Source organism: Fusarium coffeatum, assembly GCF_003316985.1.
Source record: "Fusarium coffeatum strain FIESC_28 chromosome Unknown BRIP53273_contig_326, whole genome shotgun sequence".
Classification (NCBI taxonomy): Eukaryota; Fungi; Ascomycota; class Sordariomycetes; order Hypocreales; family Nectriaceae; genus Fusarium; species Fusarium coffeatum.
The window spans coordinates 47,158-66,946 of NW_022158115.1; the positions used below are offsets into that span (position 1 = coordinate 47,158).

The 19,789-nt window shown below is 49.6% G+C and overlaps 5 protein-coding genes across 5 annotated transcripts; 3 read left to right on the top strand and 2 right to left on the bottom strand.

Moving 5' to 3' along the window:
- Positions 1-417: 417 nt before the first annotated feature.
- FIESC28_10655 (uncharacterized protein) lies at positions 418-3,064 on the bottom strand (the record flags this gene model as incomplete). Its single annotated transcript, XM_031164786.1, has 3 exons — positions 418-2,455; positions 2,518-2,909; positions 2,972-3,064. 3 exons carry the CDS (start codon positions 3,062-3,064, stop codon positions 418-420), a joined length of 2,523 nt encoding a protein of 840 aa, XP_031011148.1.
- A 4,454-nt stretch (positions 3,065-7,518) lies between these two features.
- FIESC28_10656 (uncharacterized protein) lies at positions 7,519-9,477 on the top strand (the record flags this gene model as incomplete). The annotated part of the gene is made up of 3 exons (XM_031164787.1): positions 7,519-7,585; positions 7,644-8,205; positions 8,268-9,477. The coding sequence occupies 3 exons, from the start codon at positions 7,519-7,521 to the stop codon at positions 9,475-9,477; spliced, it is 1,839 nt and encodes a 612-aa protein (XP_031011149.1).
- Positions 9,478-12,218: 2,741 nt separating this feature from the next.
- On the top strand, positions 12,219-14,142 carry FIESC28_10657 (uncharacterized protein; the record flags this gene model as incomplete). Its single annotated transcript, XM_031164788.1, has 3 exons — positions 12,219-12,690; positions 12,742-13,150; positions 13,263-14,142. 3 exons carry the CDS (start codon positions 12,219-12,221, stop codon positions 14,140-14,142), a joined length of 1,761 nt encoding a protein of 586 aa, XP_031011150.1.
- Positions 14,143-14,468: 326 nt separating this feature from the next.
- Positions 14,469-15,920, top strand: FIESC28_10658 (uncharacterized protein; the record flags this gene model as incomplete). Its single annotated transcript, XM_031164789.1, has 2 exons — positions 14,469-14,585; positions 14,634-15,920. The coding sequence occupies 2 exons, from the start codon at positions 14,469-14,471 to the stop codon at positions 15,918-15,920; spliced, it is 1,404 nt and encodes a 467-aa protein (XP_031011151.1).
- A 285-nt stretch (positions 15,921-16,205) lies between these two features.
- FIESC28_10659 (uncharacterized protein) lies at positions 16,206-18,760 on the bottom strand (the record flags this gene model as incomplete). The annotated part of the gene is made up of 2 exons (XM_031164790.1): positions 16,206-18,634; positions 18,691-18,760. 2 exons carry the CDS (start codon positions 18,758-18,760, stop codon positions 16,206-16,208), a joined length of 2,499 nt encoding a protein of 832 aa, XP_031011152.1.
- Between the last annotated feature and the right edge of the window lie 1,029 nt (positions 18,761-19,789).

Here is a 19,789-nt window from a genome sequence, read left to right on the forward strand (position 1 = left end):
CTCTTCATAAGCATTTCTGTAGTCTGATCGCGAATTCAGCTGCAACAAGGAAAAGTCATTTACCAAGGCATAGGATATTTACTCATTAAACTTGTATCTCGGCAAGGGAGACTGGTACGTCAATACGACGGCAAGGTTTGTATGGGATATTTTTATTTAATTGAAGACTTTTATACCCTTTTACTTAGTTCTCAGCTCCATTCGATATTTTGTTTCAAGCCTTGAAGTCACGAGACTTCATCCTGTTCATGAGAACATATTCTAAGCGAGTGACTGGGCAAGGTAGCGACCGTCACTACATAAGAAAAGAAAACTGTTTGAAATTTGGTCATTCACTTCGTATCGTCATGTCGTTGTAGTGCATTGTATTGCACAAGTTTCGTAATGCGCCCTATAGTCAGTCACCAAGCGCCCACTTTACTCGGGAGCGTCAACCTCCATTCTGTCTTCTGGAGGTTTTGTGTTTGTCTCCACGATCAAGGACTCCTCCGGCTGTGACGGTTCCAGTGTCGAAACAGAGGTTAAGGTCGACTCTTTTTGCTCGAAAACAGGAGGCACACCTCCACTGTTGCCTCCGCCCATTCCGTTACTGGTTGACAATCGATATTCGCCATCTGCCTTACGCTCAATAATGCCTTCGTCCCGCGCCCATTGGGCGAGTAGGCCATCTACTCCGAGCTTGCCACCGCCTTCTCCCTTTTCCATATGCCGACCAACATGCTCAGTCCACTCGTCCCATGAGGAGGGGCCTTCAAAGACACTCTGACAGCCCTGTTTTGGGCACGCTGATCGTTGAGGCGGCAATCTGCGCTGCACGAGACAAGACACTTGCATCTCTTTGACATGCGCATCCCACTCGGCCTGAAGCTTACTGTCTCCCTTAGCCAGCGCTCTCTTGATTTGAAAAGGGGCATGCATGCGGCGTAAATGCTGTGTAAACAAATCTTTGCGGTTAAACTCGTTCCCTTTGCCTTCAGCAGTGCTCTGGGGGCAGGAAGAGCAGCGATAGTATTGCAAGCATAGATGTTGTGATGCAATGTGCCTCTTCCACTCATTTTTCGACCCGAAAGTACTTGTACAGCCAGCAAACGAGAACGCACATGGAAATGGCCTGGTGTGAGCTGCAGCGATATGCTTTCTCAACGAAGAAGAATCCTTAAAAGGTGCATGGCTACAGTGATTGCATCGAGTATCCTGCTTAGGTAGAGACCTCCGAGGAGGCTTGACTGCAGCGTTGACGTTGCGAAGTGTTGCTAGAGGATCTCCATTGCCATGCTCGTCATTCTCTCCTTCTGGTCTGATTTCAGGCATTCCGTCAGGGAGAATTGTGCGAGGCCTGTTGATGTTTTGGCTTTCGTCACTCGGGTGACGAACGTGGCTCAAGGCTTTCAGTTGCTCAGCAGCTTCCTGCATTTCTGCCGAATCTTCCACCTCATCTTTGGGCTTGGCATGGCTACCTGTTGAGTTGGCGTATGCTTGGGCTGAAGGACTGGCTTGCGGGGGATACTCTTTTCGTTCGACAGAGTTGGGCGCTTCTCTTGTGGCGGGTGTGTGGAAAGAATGTCCTTCGTCTCGCCGGACACGAGCAGGGGTGCTAAATGCGTGATCCCTTGCCTCGAGGAGAATTCGGCCATCCTCAACTTCTCTGGCTGATGGCTTGATGCCAGAAGAACCTACTAACCTGTTGTAGAGGTGGATCATGTTGTGAGAGCTGATATACCCCAAAAAGCAACAGACTTTATCGTGCTGCACTACGTTCCAGATCGAGTGCGGCATGGATATGAGAAGCATAGTAGGCGGTCCAAGGAACATGCCTTCCACAGCGATCTTGTCGCCGAGGGGTGGCGTACTGTGCAGCCATTGAGAAAAAAAAGACATATCCGGACTTGCATCACCGACAAAGGTAGTGCAAACAAGCACCCGGGGCTCTTCAAACCTGAGGTCGACAACAGACTCTGGGTCGATCAGCTGTTCTTCGCGATTATTCTGACCATCCGCATCATGTCCATTTTGCGAACCAGTTCGGGGTCTTGAGGGCATTGGCGCAAGAGCAATACTTTGACCCTTTCCGGGAGTTAGAGGTATGAAAACTGGATTTTGTGGAGACGACTGCGCATTTGAGGTGCTTCCGTTGGTTTGCCGAGGAGTTTGAAGCAGCTGCTGCTGTTGTTTCAGCGATAATACTTCTTCATGGAGTCTCTGTGTTGTGAACGGTCGTCCACTACTGAGCTTTTGAAGCGCCTCGGTCAAGTTGGACGTAAATGACCTCTCTATGCTATCTGGACTACGATCTGATGTGCAGGCCGCAATGGCTTGCTTCACACCATGACTACCGGCCATTGGGGGGTCCGGTATAGCGCATGTGTCGAGCAACAACAAGATATCGGACTGGGCGTCCTCGAACAGACAACGGACACCATCCCATTTTAGTTTTGCGGCATCTTCTCGGGCATTGCTATTGAGAAGATGTCAGCCATAGGCGAGACAAACAGCACATCTGAGAAACGTCCAACTCACCAAGCCCAAAAAAGCTGGCCATCAGAACTTACGTAGCCGTGGCCAGCATAGTAGATGATAAGTAAATGGTTGGCTCTCGCGTGTTCGAGAAAAGAAGCCATTTGAACCCCGAGCTTAATGCTTGGGTTCGGTACTGTGGGAATATGCCATTTTTCAGTTCTGTATTTGTACTGTTTTTGAAGAACCTGCTCGAGAGCAGTTAAATCCTCATCGACGGACTCGTCTTCTTCCCATCTTAATAGCAGAACGGAGACATCGGTGTATGGGTGACGCTCGGTCTGTCTTTGGATAAGCATAGCGGCATCTTGAAGGTGTCGCGCAAAGGACTCAAAGTCATGACGTTCGGAAAGGGGTGCCGGAGCGGCCTCCTGAGCTGGATAATGCTGTTGAGGCTATATCCAGAGCTCGGGTTAGCAAGAACAGGACGCGGAAAGCTAGAGGATCATGAGCTGACCGATTCGTGGGGGAATTGTGTAGGCGGCGGCGGCTTGCTAGGCGTCGTGGCGTTGACCTTTGGGGCAAGCTTGCGTCGTTTGTTGGGTTCCATCGACAAATACGAGCAAGGGTGCAAATTGGAAGGTGATGCGGTCGTCAGCAAGCGAAGTCGGCGAAGGTCATTGAACCGAAGCGGGTTTCGTTTCGGCCGCGCACTCGAATACAGAGTTGGCTGGATAGCAAGTTTCGAGTACGACAGGTGGTTTATCTGCTATCTAAGTAGTCTTCTGTTAAAACCAAGATACATATAAATTCGTGTGGGCTCAAGAATCGTTGACGAAGAAGCGAAGCGATAGGGCGACAGTATACGAGGGGAATTGAGTTGAAATCGGACGACTTAGAGAATGCCGGCTGAGGTGAAGGAAGGAAGGACTTTGGAAGAGGAATGTCAATGGCAGAGAAAAGGTAAGAAAGCCAACAAGCCGGACCACTAGAGAAAGAACATACGTCGCATGGGTGATGAAGAGTAAGAGAAGACCAGAGGGAAGGCTAGGATGGTGGAAGGCTCGCTCGCACGAGGCTGTCGTGGCAGGATTCAACAGAAAAAGGCCAGGGCTTGAGACACCAATTGAAATAAAGCAATCAATCTATAGTCAAAATCGGGTGATCCTTGCTTGCATATTATTAGCCGCCGTCTTTTGTGTGAGTTTGTTTTTGGATGCTTGATGGGGCCTAGGCCTGACAAGATTAGAGGTGGGGGTGCTCAGGTGGAAAAGCTTCTCATTGGTTGGGGTATCAACAGACAAGGGTCTTCGAATCCTCTCACAATGGCCAAGCAGGTGGGGATTTAACTATAAACGAGTTGAAGAGATGAAGAGAGGAGCGTGTAGCAAGCAAATGCATACGCATACGCAAATGCAGATGCAGATGCAGAGAACTCAAAGAGGGGCTGCCTCCGCAATTGTCAGCCTCTCTCCCCGGTTGACTGTAAGGTTGTCTAAAGGCAAGGAAGGTACCTAAGGAAGGTAACCCAAGGTACTAAAGTAAGGCCAAGGGTCAGCTGCAGTGAGGGAGCTGGCTGAGATGGGGCTGGTGTTGGTGCTGTCGTTGTTCTGGTGGCCTCCCTCCCATCCCACAACAAAGCACAAAGAGTACAATGTCTTGGTTCTGTACTCACTTGATGATCAATTGGAACCACGATGCCGGTTTATCTGATCTATGCTGATATCCAATGTATCTTTTGAGAGCAGTCGGTAGCTCAAACTACTAGGTACCTACACCTAACCTTAGTACTTACCCTGGGACTGGGTGAGTAACGTTAGATGTAGGGTCTGACCTGAAGGAGGGGTTCGACGGTTGAAACCAAAAAAGATGAGAGAGACTTCACAAAAGTTCTCAGCTGATAAAAGAAGGAGGAGCGAAGAGGATGAGTGTTATCGGCCTACCTGCCATACATACTTGCTGTACAGTACTGCGCCTTGAGCTGCACAAATCATCCGCAGACAGCACAGCTCACACAGCTTGTTCCTCACACAAGCCGGCTGATTACGCTTCTTCAACCAATCCAACTGGATTTTGATCCCTTCCCTTCCTAGCCTCCGGTTACTATTAAACGCGCCGTGCATACTCACAGGCCACTAACTGTTATCATATCAAGTACTGGCCTGCGTCGAGGAGCACTTTGTGGGCCAGTTCTCGAGACCTTGAGATCTGCCTTTTTAGCTCATGCTGGTTAACCACCAAGGTTTCAACGGCGCAAGCCTCCCTCAATTGCCTTCCCAGAACACTGATTTCCCTTCATCAATCAACACAGTATCTCTCAACCGACAACCCAAGGCTACCACGGGATGCCCGAATCAACAGTAATGCAGCAGTGAGCTTCGAAAGTGGAGTAATGGCGCACCCCCTCCTCAATCCTGGCGAGCGTGTCAATGGTGAGCGACGACTTGTCAAGACGACTGTGGACAAGTCGGCAGAGGTGTTGCTTGTTGATGGACGAGTAAGAAGCCAGAACACGAAACGGACGGGTCGGCAACGAATGAATGCAAAAGACAACAGACGAGAGCCGGTCGGCAACCCTGCCTTAGACACGCGCTATGGTAACACCGATTGCAGGAGCATGACCTGTGTCGCCAGTCGTCGTGAGCTTTGATTTCGATGCATTGTGTTCTCTTACACGGAATCATGCAACTTGGAGCTCTGCTCTAGCTTACGAATGACTCGAACCGGGAGGGATTGGTCGCTCGAAATCTGAGGCCAAGTCGTGCTGCAGCAGTGATAATATCACGTACCTCGCAGGCTAACATCCAGCTGCCGGCTGCGTCTGCAGAGTAGCATTCGAGACAGTACTGTCGCAGAGCCTCGGTTGGTGTGGGCACGGCTGACAGACGAAGCCAGATTCCGTTGCTTGAGATGCATCTATGAACTGGTTCAACAAGAGCAAAAGTACTTAAGTTGTCTGCGTGCGAAGGCTTCACCCGGATAGCTGAATAGAGAACAATGACTCCAGAACATCTCCAAATTTGGTAGTTGAAAATACTAGAGCTTCGTATGTATGCTCGTAAACGTGCCTCTCCTTTGCTGTAATCGATGCTATCAAAGGCTGGGGGATGCTGACAATCTCTGTAAAGGACTGGGGTGAGTATAAGTGGAGGCTGACATACAGACTCTAACACGACCATACTTTGTAACTGAATTATTGGTAAAGGAATTCCTGTAGTTGCGGTACCTGATTTGGTCACAAATACTTCTCAAAAACGGATATCATGAAATTGTGCCAGCATGAGTACGGACTACCGATCTTGAGCCTGCAATCACCCACCCCTATTAAGCCATAACTTGGTAAACGCAAGCTGCTGTTTGCAACGCCAGCCTGACAGAGGGACGTCTCTTCGTCAGGTGTACTCCGTAAGTGATCGCAATATAATAAATAGCCTGGATATAAGCCTGGTGAAGGTATTTGTTATTATGTAACTATCCATCGCTTGGAATTTCTTAGTTCCTTTGACAATGACTTTGTGCCATCTCTGTTAGACTGTTTTATAACATTGTACTCTGCTCGGATAAGTAACAAACAGCAATCTGGAAAGTGTCGTCTGCCACATACGAGGTTGAATATGTGACTTTCGTGTGCCAGTCAGGAGATTCTAGCAATGTGTAGAAGACCACGCGTATAATCGGTTACTCATGTACAAAGAGGCCGCCTTTGTGCCACATGCCGAATATTGGGTTTCTGACATTTTGCCGGCTTCCGTGGAGGCCCAAGATCTCCAGGTACTCCATGTAAGTCGATGGGGGCAATTGTGGTTCTCCTGAATATCACTTGGCTACCTCATGGAGAAGTCGCGAATTTCGGATTCGTGAATCCAACATTTCCCAAAGAGGAGTCCACATCGTTAAGTCCCTGATTCTTATGGAAACCCTGGAGGATACGACCCAGTCTCGGATGCGGGAATGTGGCGAACTTGACTTACACAGCCACGAAACTGTAAGAATACAACCAATGAGAGGACGCCATATACTGACAAACCTTCCTGTTCTCGTTCATTCTATTTCTGTCCCAACGTTAACAGTGAATCACATCCAAACGAATGGAAAATGCCATGTGGATGATTGGATTTCCGACGGATATATCCCTTCCGATTGATATGGCGCTGTAGATCTCTATAAGTCACAGACAACTTGATCTTCCAACCGAGGCGAAAGGTCTAAGCTTTGGGAATTGCCAAGAGGCACAAACCAAGCCAAGGCCCGTGAATGGACGGGAGGCAAGCATTGATGCCAAGAGCCAGGAAGCCAAGTTTACACAGCCACTCTCTAGCCGTCTCGTGTTGTGCGAACCGCACGGGATGTGAGGGAAAGGATTGGGTCATCGTTTCGTTTCAGCCCAGCGCATCTATGTTAGGTATGGAACATCTATCCGCACATGGTCGTGGAGGATCATCGTGAAAGAAAGCTGATCATGGTCTGCATCTCCCATTAAACGTGCAGTAGCCAGGACGCTCATGTCCAACCGCATCCAACTCAAGCTGCTGTCAGGATTCCAAGGTGGCGCATGAGTTTCCAGTCCTGGGCAAGTTCCCGCCTGTGAACTCGAGCGGTTACAGGGGTTGGGAGGCTTCCCAGTAGAAGCTTCCGAGAGGTCCGCTCACTGTTGCGTCAGGGCTTCAGGGATCTTGGCCTTCTACGAAGCGGGGCGACCTGCCCTGCACTAGTTACGTTACGTAGTGTTTCTTGGATAGTCACTACCAGCCAAGACTGCCTCGTTGCCCACAATATTACTTTACCTTGGATTTGCAAACCGATCCCATTAACAAACCCGGAGGTCTCACTTGTCCAAGACATCAAAGAAAATTCACCCCAAGCGCACGAGACTTGATCACTTTGCTTGTCTCTTGCCTTTGAAGCCCACCTGATCTCGACCAGCGACAACCGCCGAAACGCTCAACAGCATCTTAAACTTTTGCGCGACTCTGCCGCTTCTCACGAACGCCCGAACCATTCATAACTTGCCCCTTTGGAATTAATTGAAGCGCACGCCGCGACAGACTTGCATCTTCTGTGCCCATGGACTCTGGCGGAGTCAGGAGGAAGGATACGACCAAGGGCCCGCCTCTTCGAGTTCTATCACTCGGTATGTGTCTACGACAATGACGTCTTTTGTTTATTCCAGCTGCTAATGCGCGCCATAGATGGCGGAGGCGTCCGAGGTTATTCTATCTTCATTATTATCCAGGAGCTCATGCACCGAACATTTGTCGAAATCGAGGGCCGCGCTCCCAAGCGACACGAAATTCCTAAGCCATGCGACCACTTTGATCTCATCGTTGGTACGGGCACGGGAGGCCTGATCGCTCTTATGTTAGGCCGACTGCGCCTTGATCTGGAGACATGCAAGGAACTCTACGTGCGATTAACGCGCACCGTTTTCCAGACCGATAAGACTATCGCTGGAATTCCATACCGTTCGACCCTCTTTAAGGCTAGCAAACTTGAAGAAGCCATCAAAACCGCTGTGCAAGAACATACTGTCAAAGAGAGAGAAGGCAATGACAGTGCTGAGTTGACCAATCCCCTCAACGCCGCGTCTTACTCGAGTGCCGGACTTCCTCGTCGCAATCAAAGTAATGCAAGCACCGTGAGCTTTAGCGCTCGTAGTCCCGCTTCGCAGATGGCGCATCGGCCTGCCTACAATTCAAGATATGGCGACCCCAACGCTCGTTTGTACGATCACAGAGAAAACCGCACTAAAACGTGAGTCACCTCTACGCGTCAGCTATTGAAATCTGGACAATAATACTGACAAAGAATTTTAGCGCTGTCACAGCAGTTTACAAGGGTTCGCCCCGAGGCGCCCCCGCAGCTCTACTACGATCCTACGATTCGCGAAAAGAACCCCCACCTGAGTTTGACTGCAAAATCTGGCAAGCTGGCCGGGCCACTTGCTCTATCGGACTTGCCTTCAAGCCTATCACCATCGGGCAGTCGGTTTTCCATGACGATGGCGTTGGCACTTTCAACCCCAGCCCAGAAGCTTTGGACGAGGCTGTGGTCAACGAGTGGCCCGGTCGTGAAGTAGGAGTATTTGTTAGCGTCGGCACTGGAAGACGACCCAAGAATACAGATTCGAATTCGCAGATGTGGTATGAGGGCTTCTTGGGCGAATTTGCCGACGCACGTAGGAAGTTGATCGCCAAAATCGAAGGCTGCGAGAAGATCCACGAATACATGATGCGCGAACACCTGGGCAAGCGAAACGTTAGTATTGATGCCTACTACCGACTCAATGTTGAAGTAGGTGTGGGCGAGTTTGGCATGAACGAATGGCACCGACTCGGAGAGATCAGCACTGGAACCCGAAGGTATATGTCAAGGGAAGCCGAACAAAAGATGATCCAGGGCATCTCGTCGAAACTTGGCAAGATTCACCGGGCCAGAATTCGTCACGCGCGAGCTCCGGAAGGTATTCCAGAAATCGTCAAGTCGACATCGAGCACATGGGAGATGCCCATGGCATTTGAACTTCCTGGAGATATCCCGACAGCTGTCCCGCTTCCCCATAGCCCTGCCAGCCGGTCTTCCTTTGAGTCGGGCTCAGATAACTTGCACATGAACCACAATGGCTCGCCTCGAAGCTCGTACGAGCGCATACATCCGGATTCTGCTGCCCCAAAATCGCCTCCTCTGGGACCTCGTGGCCCCAGCGCCAGCGCTCCGGCTTTGTATCCAGAGGATCATCTGGCAGTATCATCGCCTACGCCAGCGCAATACCGTGAGAATGTCGCTGGTCAGGATCTGATTGCCATTGTGAGTCCGGACGAATACCCTAGGCCGGCTCCAAACGTGGCTGCACCACCACCAACTCGAATCGAGCCGCCGCCGTTGCCACCAAAGACGCCTCTCCCAGAGAGCCAGCAACACCACAATGGTAGAAGGGCGCCGGCTGTCGCGCCCCCATACCCCCTGGATGACGATGAGCCTCCACCAGTAAACATGGCTCGCAAGCCCGACTACAGGGGAAGGTGAGGGCTTTGAAGTATAAAGTTCTTAACAATACGTTCCTCTAGCTTTTGCTTGAAAATGGAATTTTTACGACGAGGATGAGATACGCTCGCTCCTGGAATGAGCTCGAATTATGAAAGAAACCCTAGAATACATGATTGGCGTTGAGCATGGGGGATGCGTGATATGATGATGCGGTTTTTTTCTTGCTTCTCTTCTTCTTCTTCTTCTTCGCGACTAGATACCACCTGGTTTTTGTTGATACAACTTTCTGTATTTGGAATGAGATTGATGGGATGATATAAGGATTCTTAGTTTATATAGGCTATTTGTATGTATAATGAGAATTGGCTTATCACGCCATTGGATATTTGATCTGCTAATGTTGTCCAAGCGGTTGGCAGCAGAATAAGCAAGTTACAGTCAATTACAATCAATCACAATCATTATGATTGTGTAAAGCAATCTTAGTCCCGTGTCTGGGCATCCCCTTGAACATTGAAATAAATACATTTCTTCAAATCGCACTTTCTAATCCTGGCTGGACCTAACGTTAAGGTGCCATTTTAAAGTCGCGGGTAAGCAGATCTTGAAGGCGGGACAGCGGTAGTATGTGGGGGCATTCATTTAGTGGTCTGGGCCTTGGACAAGTCAAATTTCACCAAAGACATGAATGAGCTGTTTGCTCCTTGACATCCATCCACGGATCCCTCCCTCCACTTATCACTCACAACCCAGCAATTGTCTTGACTGAAAACGATTCTCATACGTTGCAATACGAAGCTGGACCTAGTCTCTATCATGACGAGCTCAAATCCTGATTCTAGAGCCGTCTATCTTACAGCACAGGCATTCTGAAGGGGACGATTGAAGACAAAATGAAAGCGGACACTGAGGGGGCTATCCACTATCGGCATCCGCGATGGTGCTTGACTGTATCAGGATAGCTTCAGGCTTTTAACCTTTGATTCATCAATGAGTTCATCTCGTCTGATTGGAGAGATTGCTCTAAATGTTTATGGCTGAACGCTAGGACTGACGACAACGTGCTAGTGCCTGCCTATTGCAGGGTCTAGGTCGATTGCCGAGCCTACAATCATAACTTGGTGCATTACGGCTGCATCACCATTACTTATTGGAATTGGCCCAGAACCTCTGCTGAGCTGCGACAACTTCTTCTCTATTCATTCAACCATCGATCTTGTCTTTGTTTCCCTGCATTTTCCTTGCCAAGAAGTCAACACTACTCTCGTCATTGACTTGTCTTGTCCAGAGTACCCACCACTGTCTACAGTACCCACCTAAGTAGGTAGGCATTAAGTGGGAACGGCAAGAATCCCCTGACTGCACTGCAGCAAAATTGGATCTGATCTGCTTGCCTACAACTTGATGTTTATGACCACGATCGGCAGCAGGAACTTTTGGGTTGCATTTCTTTGTTCGCTTCCGTGCGTGGGTGGTTATTTTTGCCGGACGCCTCTGAAGACTTTCGAGCGATTTGCCATCTTCAGCTTCCATATACAGTACGCGTGCCTTTAGTTCACGCAAGCCACACCTACAACGACAGACTGATTGTCACATCACATCGCTTCGTCTCGCTTCGTCAACACACGCAAGGGAGAGCAAGAGAACTCCTTGCATCTGTACAGAGTCAAACGGCGCGCCAGAGACACGCAATATTATTCACGAAAGTAAGGGCACAGGTGCACCAGTACGGTTACAGCGCTGGCTGTAACTAGACAAGCCTGGAGTACCCTCTCCGGACAGCCGCCCGGTTACCGCGTTTGGTTGATAAGCGACGCCGCTCGGTCTTGGTCTCGCCCGTCCTTCAGATATATTCTGTCTATTCAACCCATTCCGTTGCGGTTCGTCATGGCCCTCGATTGATTCCCAATCTTCTGGGCTCAATCGGAACTATTGATCAACGGTATATCCCACGGCCTTGTACCCTGTGTTGGCACTTGAGACAGGCGCTCTCTTGCACTACATTGCCCCAAACAACCGCCGCCATTTTGGACAGGACCAACAACCGTTACCCCATCTTGACCCATCCTTGCTTGTCGCCCCCCGGCCTGCGCTGCTGTGCCATGCTCTGTTGCTGAACCAACAGCCTCATCAGTGTCTCTGAACGGCGCTCATTCGAGGACTGTTGGCTCTGACCAGACCAATCATTATTCTTTGGCTTCGGTAAGGGATACCGATCATTATCGACGCCCTGACTTTAGCCTGTCATCTGGTCTCGTCTCATCTAAACTCTTGGGTATTGCAAGCAGATCTTTATTGCCGGGCCCGTTCCGTTGGCGCGACACAATGGCAACCCCAAGCGCCATGCTGCCGGGACTCGAAGCCATGCAGATGCAGGCCACACCACCCAGAAAACGTGCTCAACGCCAAACGTCATCATGCCTTGAGTGCCGCCGTCGCAAGCAGAAAGTGAGTTCAATATCCATATGTTATAATACGCTTTTCACTGTCTACTGCTGCAATGAGATAACAATTGCCTGCGTAACACTTACACGGGATGTGAGACTCATGTGGATCCTCCGGCCGATTCACTCGTCGCTGCCCCTAGCAGATCACTTACACCATTCAATGCAAAACTAACTGCTATATAGTGCTCTCAAGGACAACCTTGTACGAATTGTTATCGTCGATTTCCTACTCCCGAATGTGTATATGAAGTTAAATCCTCAAAAAGGTTGGTCTACATTATCTACTTTCCATTTACTGCCTCCATCTTTTGCGTTTGTGTTCCTTAATTCGTTATGCTGACTCAATATATTTCTAGAGCCCCCCCTCCAAGTCCACAGCCCAAGCTACCTTCCATCGCCGAATTACGAGGTGGACCATATTCTCATTTAAACCCAGCTTCCATCCAGCATGCTCTTTACCATATGGCGGATCAGCTGCCTGGTTCATCACCCCCCTCAAGCAGCCTACCCTCACCGACAGGAAGCTCATGTACAACCTTATCAACGCAATCGACAACAAGCATTTGGAATCCGTATCCGACTGCTGCATCCCCTGATGGTGACACGGACAAGACAATAGCACAGAGCATTGAGATCATCAAGAAAAAAGGCACCGAAGATGTTAAGCGCATCTTGTCCAATGACATGATCAAAATAGAAGATGATGGCAATGTAGATTTGGGCTATCCCATTGCCGGCTCCATGACACAGCTCAACTTCCTTCCCATGAGAGCCACGAAGCTAAACAAAGAGCTGGTACGCCTTCGTAAGTACACGCTGTTCCTGTATAGGTATTCTTTTGCTTATATGTTTCTAGACTTGTCTCTACTATCCCGATTTAAATGCTCGGTAGACGGACAGCCGGATCCCGCAAATGAGTTTATGAACATGTGGGTTCCTTGTACCGTGCAAGACCCCCTTCTCCTACAAATAGTACTGTTCACATCAGCCTGCTTCCTCACCGAAACTGGCGATATGCCGAAGAAACTACGATATATATATCAGGGTCACGTTTATATGATGCTCAACAAACAGCTTGGGGACGTCAATGCCCAAAAGAACGACACCTTGCTGCTTGCTGTTGTACAGATGATCTCTGACGCCTGGTATTGGGGCGAGACGACCCACCTACAGACTCACCTCCAAGGGCTGAAGGTTATGGTAAGAATGAGAGGTGGGCTAGGTCAGCTTGGGTTACGTGGCTATCTGGCCAAAATGATACTGGTGTAAGTCGATAAACAACGCTTCTGCAATGGCACCTGCCTGTGTCATGCAGTATTAGTTTTGTCCTGTCTTGCCTTAATAACTGTGCCTTAATAACTGACATATTCTACCCAGTCATGATATTGCCATGGCGCTAGCACATGAGATCAAACCGACTATTTATGGAAATTCAGAGTTCCCTTTCTACGATCCAAAAAGGACGCCCATCAAGACGGCATACAACACACCTCTGCTATGCAACTGGCAATCTTTCAGGGAGTGTTCAAACTCTTTACAGTTACATCCCACTACCGCTGATATACTCGACAAGGTGAGAAGTTTATTCTCGGCCGTCTTGTCACTTCCAAAGGACTCAACTCCCGACCGAATACAAACTGTTATCAACAGCGCAGATGGGTTTTACAAGAAGATAGGGGACCTTCCAGAAACGACCCCACCATTGGGAATTTCCTGCAACCCTTCCCGCGCTAGCTCAACTGAGAGTCCAGACCAGTCTCCTCGGTCGTACAGGACCGACAAGTCCTCATCGCCTTATGAACTCCCAGACCTAATGTATCTTGTTATTCGGAAAGTCGCTCTGATTTACTGCAAGGCAATCTCGACTCGCTCTCCAATCAGCTCCGCCTGTTCCGAAGAGGATATCAATGCAATTTGGCCTGCTATCTGGCAGCATGGATTGCCAAATTGGAAATCTGTCCTTGGTATTTTCGCGTGGATCATGATTGCACTTTCTACGAACTGCCACGAAATTAGATTCGGTCGTCTCATCAAAACATTAACCGTTTCCACCATGATGTCTCTAGGTATGGATGACTGGCATCTTTTCCTTGATATTGCAAAAACAGCCTTTCGAATACAGAGATGGCTGGCTGGAGGAGAACATGCAGGTAGTACAAAGCAACTCATGGGAGGACAGTGGGTAGTGGATCAGTACAAGGGCTTTGCGATGGATGGTGCTTGTCCAAACTTCGAATTACCGAGAGACGAGCTATGATACGCACTACTTCACCTGGAGCGAATAGTCATATTCCCGAAGCCGGGTGCTTCCGCAGGAAGCCACCTGCAGGTTCGACTGCGCTGAATGGCCTCAAATTATCGTAGGCCGAGGATGGCCGCTGTGTAAATGTTTAATGACGACATGTCTCAGATCGGTCAACAACATCGTGCATATCGGAATATTTGTGAGACCTCGAAAACTGTCAAATACTCGCCTCCTCCATTATCTTGAGCTAAGGACTTACTCCCGCTCTGTCTCTCGCCGGTCTTCGACATTACCACCTCAGGTTCCAGAAAGCAAAATTCACCCAATCACATGTGACAATGTACGACTTCGCGCGACTTCGTCAAGATATGACGAGTGGGAGCGTCCTACTCCCCGGTGATGAAGATTATGAAGAGAAGTTACAGAGGTGGAGCGAGGCTTGCGTGAAGAGAGCGGTATGTTGAAACCTGATGAGCAATGAACAAGATACTGAGATCCTACAGGCAGCTGTCGTCATGCCATGCAACTCAAGTGAGGTGTCTCTGGCTGTCAATTTTGCAGCTTCTAATCAAATCCCAATGACTGTATGTGGTGGTGGCCATTCCTCTAGCGGCGCCTCTTCCTCCGAAGGCCTGGTTATTGATTTGAGGAAGATGCGGAAGGTCAGAGTTGACACAAAAGCCATGACTGTTGAGTTTCAAGGCGGTTGTCTTTGGGAAGACGTCGACGTCGCCCTTGAGCAATATGGGTTAGCCACAGTGGGAGGCGTTGTTAATCACACCGGTGTTGGAGGACTAACACTAGGAGGTGGACATGGCTACCTCACAGGCCGTCACGGTCTAACCATAGACAACTTGCTAGAAGTGGAAGTTGTCCTTGCCGATGGCTCAGTAGTTGAAGCGTCCGAAGACAAGAATGCAGATTTGTTCTGGGCTATTCGCGGTGCTGGAGCACAATTTGGAGTCGTCACTCAATTTGTATCTCGAGCCCATCATCAAGGCAAAGTCTGGAGTGGCACGATAGCGTATTCGGCCGATAAGTTGCCCGAGCTACTACACTTTGCAAACAAGTCATACGAGAGACCTAACTCGGAAGGTCATTGTCTTGCGCTGGGAATAGGTTTTGGACCAGATGGAACCTCGCGTGCTGTATCAGCCATTCCTTTATTTCATGGCCAGGAGCCAGAAGCCAGAAGCTACTTCTCGGACGTTCTTCAGCTGGAAGCCATAGCTGACAACACTGAAATGATGACTACAGCAAAGACTAACACCCTTCTAAACCCTGTCATGGACCATGGGCTCCGGCGGATAACGGGGTCAGGCAACATTGTGATGCCCTTGAAAATCGAACCAATGTTACGGACTGCAGAGGAATTCTGGGAATTTTGTGAAAGGTATGGTGGAATGGGCAAATCTGTCATGGCCATTGAGTTTTTTCCGACTGAAAAGATCCGAGAAGTTGCGCAAGATGCAACCGCCTACGCCAACCGAGGAGACTACTTCGATGTCTTGACGCTATTTGGTTGGGAAACCCCGGATTATGATAACGCAGTTCGCGAATTCAATCGAAGCATTTGCAAACAGGTCCGGGAAGCGAACGGGTACCTGGCAGGTTCTGGTGGGCATTGGAGCAAGGGACCTGTCGGTGTGTATGTCAACGTAGAAGCAGAAAGCATATCGCCCGAGGATGCTTGGGGTGGTAATCTGACTCGTCTGAGGGAGTTGAAGAAGAGGTATGATCCTCAGAATTTGTTCAACAAATTGCATAGTATTGCTGAGGATACAACTTAGCGGACATTAAGGGATAACTCGAGATTGCACTAATCAAGATGAACTATCTCCTTGAGCCCCCAGCTGTGCACATCCCGCATCTCTATCGTCATGTAATCATAAATAATAAGATATCTTAGTAAAACTTTAGGAAATTCAAGTATCTGTTTTCATCTGTTAGGCTTCTGATTAGCTAGGCAACTGGAGGTGTGGGATGTGCATAGCCGGGGGCTCAAGGGGATAGTTCATCATGTCATGTTCAATCTAGCGTATTGCGCTGTTACATATTCGTATATCATCCAAACATTAAATACCAGACCACCAGTAGGTCTCCTCAATCTTGAACGATCCCTTGAGTGCTTTCTCGCCCACGGCACTGCTGTCGCTTACAATGACTTCGTACTCTCCAGCCTCGACACACCATTTGTCTTGTTCTTCGTCAAAGTAGGCAGCGGCATACTTCTCAAACTCAGAAATGGTTACAGCCTTGGACTCGCCCGCATCAAGCTCGACCTTGGCAAAGCCCTTGAGTTCCTTGACAGGCCGGTTCACCTTGGCTGCCTGCAACGGGCGCACGTAGAGCTGGGCAACCTCTGCACCACGAACAGACCCTGTGTTGCGTATGGTGACAGATGTTGTGAGCTTACCGTCCTTTGATGAGACGTTGAGGTCTGAGAAAGCGAAGGTAGTGTAGGAGAGACCATGACCGAATGGAAAGTTAACCTCTCGGTCGGCAAACTCGTAGTATCGGTAACCCATATACACGTCCTCGCCGTAAAGTGTTCGGCCAGCTTCGGTGCGGAAGTTGAGGAATGCTGGCACGTCGGTCAAGCGCTTGGGGAAGCTGAGAGACAACTTGCCAGATGGATTGGCATCGCCAAAAAGGATGTCTGCAATGCAGTTACCGGTCTCGTTACCGCCATACCAGGCCTGAATTACGGCAGGCACTTCGCCAAGCCAGGGCATCTCCTCAGGTGTACCGGTCTGCATGACAACGGCCGTTTGGGGATTCGCCGCAGCAACAGCCGAGATAAGCTCGTCGAGCTTCCCAGGGAGCTTCATACTCTCCCGGTCAGATCCCTCGGTCTCCCAGTCGGAGTTGAGACCAGCGCAAATGATAACCTGATCGTGCTCCTTGGCAAGAGCGACAGATCGCTCGATCTCTTGTTTGGCATTGATGACCTTGGAAGCACCCACACGAAGAGATCCATGGCCTACGACAGGGTTGTCAAGCTTGAGTTTGAAGCTTGGAGCAGAGGCAAACTCGATTCTAACATTGTACTTCTCTCCCTTCTTGAGCTCCTTGCGGCCAAGCTCCTCGTGTGTTGCTGTGCCGAAGAACGCATCGCCAGCGACTTGCTTGGTGCTGTTGTCGACGACTAATTCGTCATTGACATAAAGGTTGGCAGTACCGCAAACAATTACGCCAAACTCATAAGTAGAGTCCTCTTCAACCTCGAGAATACCTTCAAGGTCAGCATACCAAAGATCCTCGAGTTCGGGGTTGTAGTAATCAACAAGATGCATCTCTGACTTGGTCAACCACAGCTCGTCCACAGGCTTGCGGGACGTGTCGCTGGGGGGCTTATTGTACACTTTCCAGCTCATGCCGGTCTTGCCGTCAGGACCCTTGGTCTGATCGCCCAAGAGAGGATTCAGCTTGTGCGTATATGCGCCTATGGTGTAAGCGGGAGGGTTGCCGAGCTTCTCAGCAATACCGTCATAGGGTGTAACGGCGTAGTATGCGGCCAGGGAGGCAGAGCCACCGCCATGGTAAGTCGCAACCTTTGCATTGGGACCGATAACCAAAGTCTTCTTGTCCTTAGCTAGAGGAAGGATGTTCTTCTCATTTTTGAGGAGAACAATGCTCTCATTTCCGATCTTGCGAAGGAGCGATGCTGTTTCAGGAGTGTTGAGGGTCTTCTCGGGACCGTTCTCTTGAACCCCAGATGCAGCGCACTTTTTGACAAACTTAAGAACCTCGCGAGCGCGTTCATCAATAACATGTCCCCAGACCTTCTCGCATGCAGCAGCGAAGTTAAGGACGTCGCCTCGCCAGCGGGTGGGGCCGGGCATCTCAAGATCAAGACCGGCTTTGATGGCATCTGTAACACTGTAGGTACCATACCAGTCACTCATGATCAGACCCTCCCAGCCCCATTCACCTCGTAGCATGTCTTTTAACAACTTCTGGCTCTCACTGCAAGAAGTTCCATTTACTCCGTTGTAAGATGTCATGAAAGCACCGGGCTGGGAGTCACGCACGACAAGCTGGAATGGAAGAGCGTAGATCTCGCGGAGAGCACGTTCAGTGATGATGGCCTGGACACTCATACGCTTATGCTCTTGGTCATTGCAAACAAAGTGCTTAATAGTCGACTGGACACCTGTGCTCTGAATTCCACGGACAAGAGCAGCAGCACCGAGACCAGCGAGAAAGGGGTCCTCACCGATGGACTCGAAACCACGTCCGCCAAGAGGCGATCGTTGCATATTGATGGTAGGACCAAGGATAACATGGGCACTCTTGCCAATGGCTTCTTCGCCCATCTTCTTTCCCGCTTCTTCCAGAAGCTCTTGGTTGAAAGTGGCACCAAGGCCTGTACCGCAAGGGAAGCATGCTGCTGGAATACCGTTGAAGAAACGGGTGCCTCTTACACCGTTGGGCCCATCTGAAAGACGAAGAGATGGAACCCCATGCTCAGGGAGAGCCTTTGTGTGCCAGAAGTCAATACCTGTCAAGTAGTTAGCAAGGAGAGTTCGCATACGATGATATCCTAGTAGTGCTAACCTGCGAGAAGAGAGACCTTCTCAGCCAAAGAGAGCTTCTTCAGAATATCTTCAACGTTGATATCGGCCATTTTGGGTGCTCAAAAACAGCACAAGTCACGGAAAACTTATAAATGATGAAGGAACTTGTCGATTAATGGGAGGAATGACCTCTCCTTGAAAGCTAAATACTCCTTGATGAAGGACTTGCCTGGATAAAATCAACCCCGCAAGTGACTTGGCTCGTATTCTGCCTGATCAAGAAGCCTCCTCCGGGTGAGAAAACAGCTCATTCCGCTCATCATTTACCAATTGAACACAAAACATTGTTCTCATGATGGCAGACGGACTCTCTAGTTGGTGAAGCCCCACGAAGGCGCATACCAGCAGCTCGAATGATGAGCTTGTCTGTCTTAGCCGATGTTCAACCGTCACTCTCGACCAATAAGATGACTTCTCAACCATATCTTATCCCAGCTTCGTCGCTTCGTCGGGACGAGATTCCGCCTGAGAAACCTCGGATGAAGAACAGCAGAATGGCGGGGAACTACAATAACAAGGAATTGACTCCTGAAGAATCACGATATATGACCGTTTCAGCATCTGGAGCCCGGGGCTTACCCGGTAGAAACGACCTGGCGATTTATCATCACGTGACTGTCAGGCTCAAGATCACGTGGTTACTAGCAAGAAGGAAGGTGGGAACAACACGGAAGTAAAGCCGTCTCCAGGTTAGAGCCAGTATGGCAATTCAACATCGACATCAGAACTTGAGAGGCAAATAGAGGAAGATTCTGCTAAACTCAACTTCTCTCTCTTTCTTTTTCCCCCCTGTGATACACATTCTGGACCCAACCATCTTCGCGCTTACATCCATCGATAAACGGGCCGAGATTTAGCAGCAAAGAGAAAGACACAGACCATCGCGGGATCAGTAATCCGAACGGACCGCCATGATCTTTTTACTACCCGGAACCCAGGAACCAACACGTTTTACACCCAGAGCCGTGGTATCGTGGCCGCAAGGACCACGCATTTGAATTCTCTACAGACGGAGGGGCGAAATCCCGCTGAGCTAAGCTTCGCAGGTCCACATCGAGCTACCCAGTCCTGCACAAAAG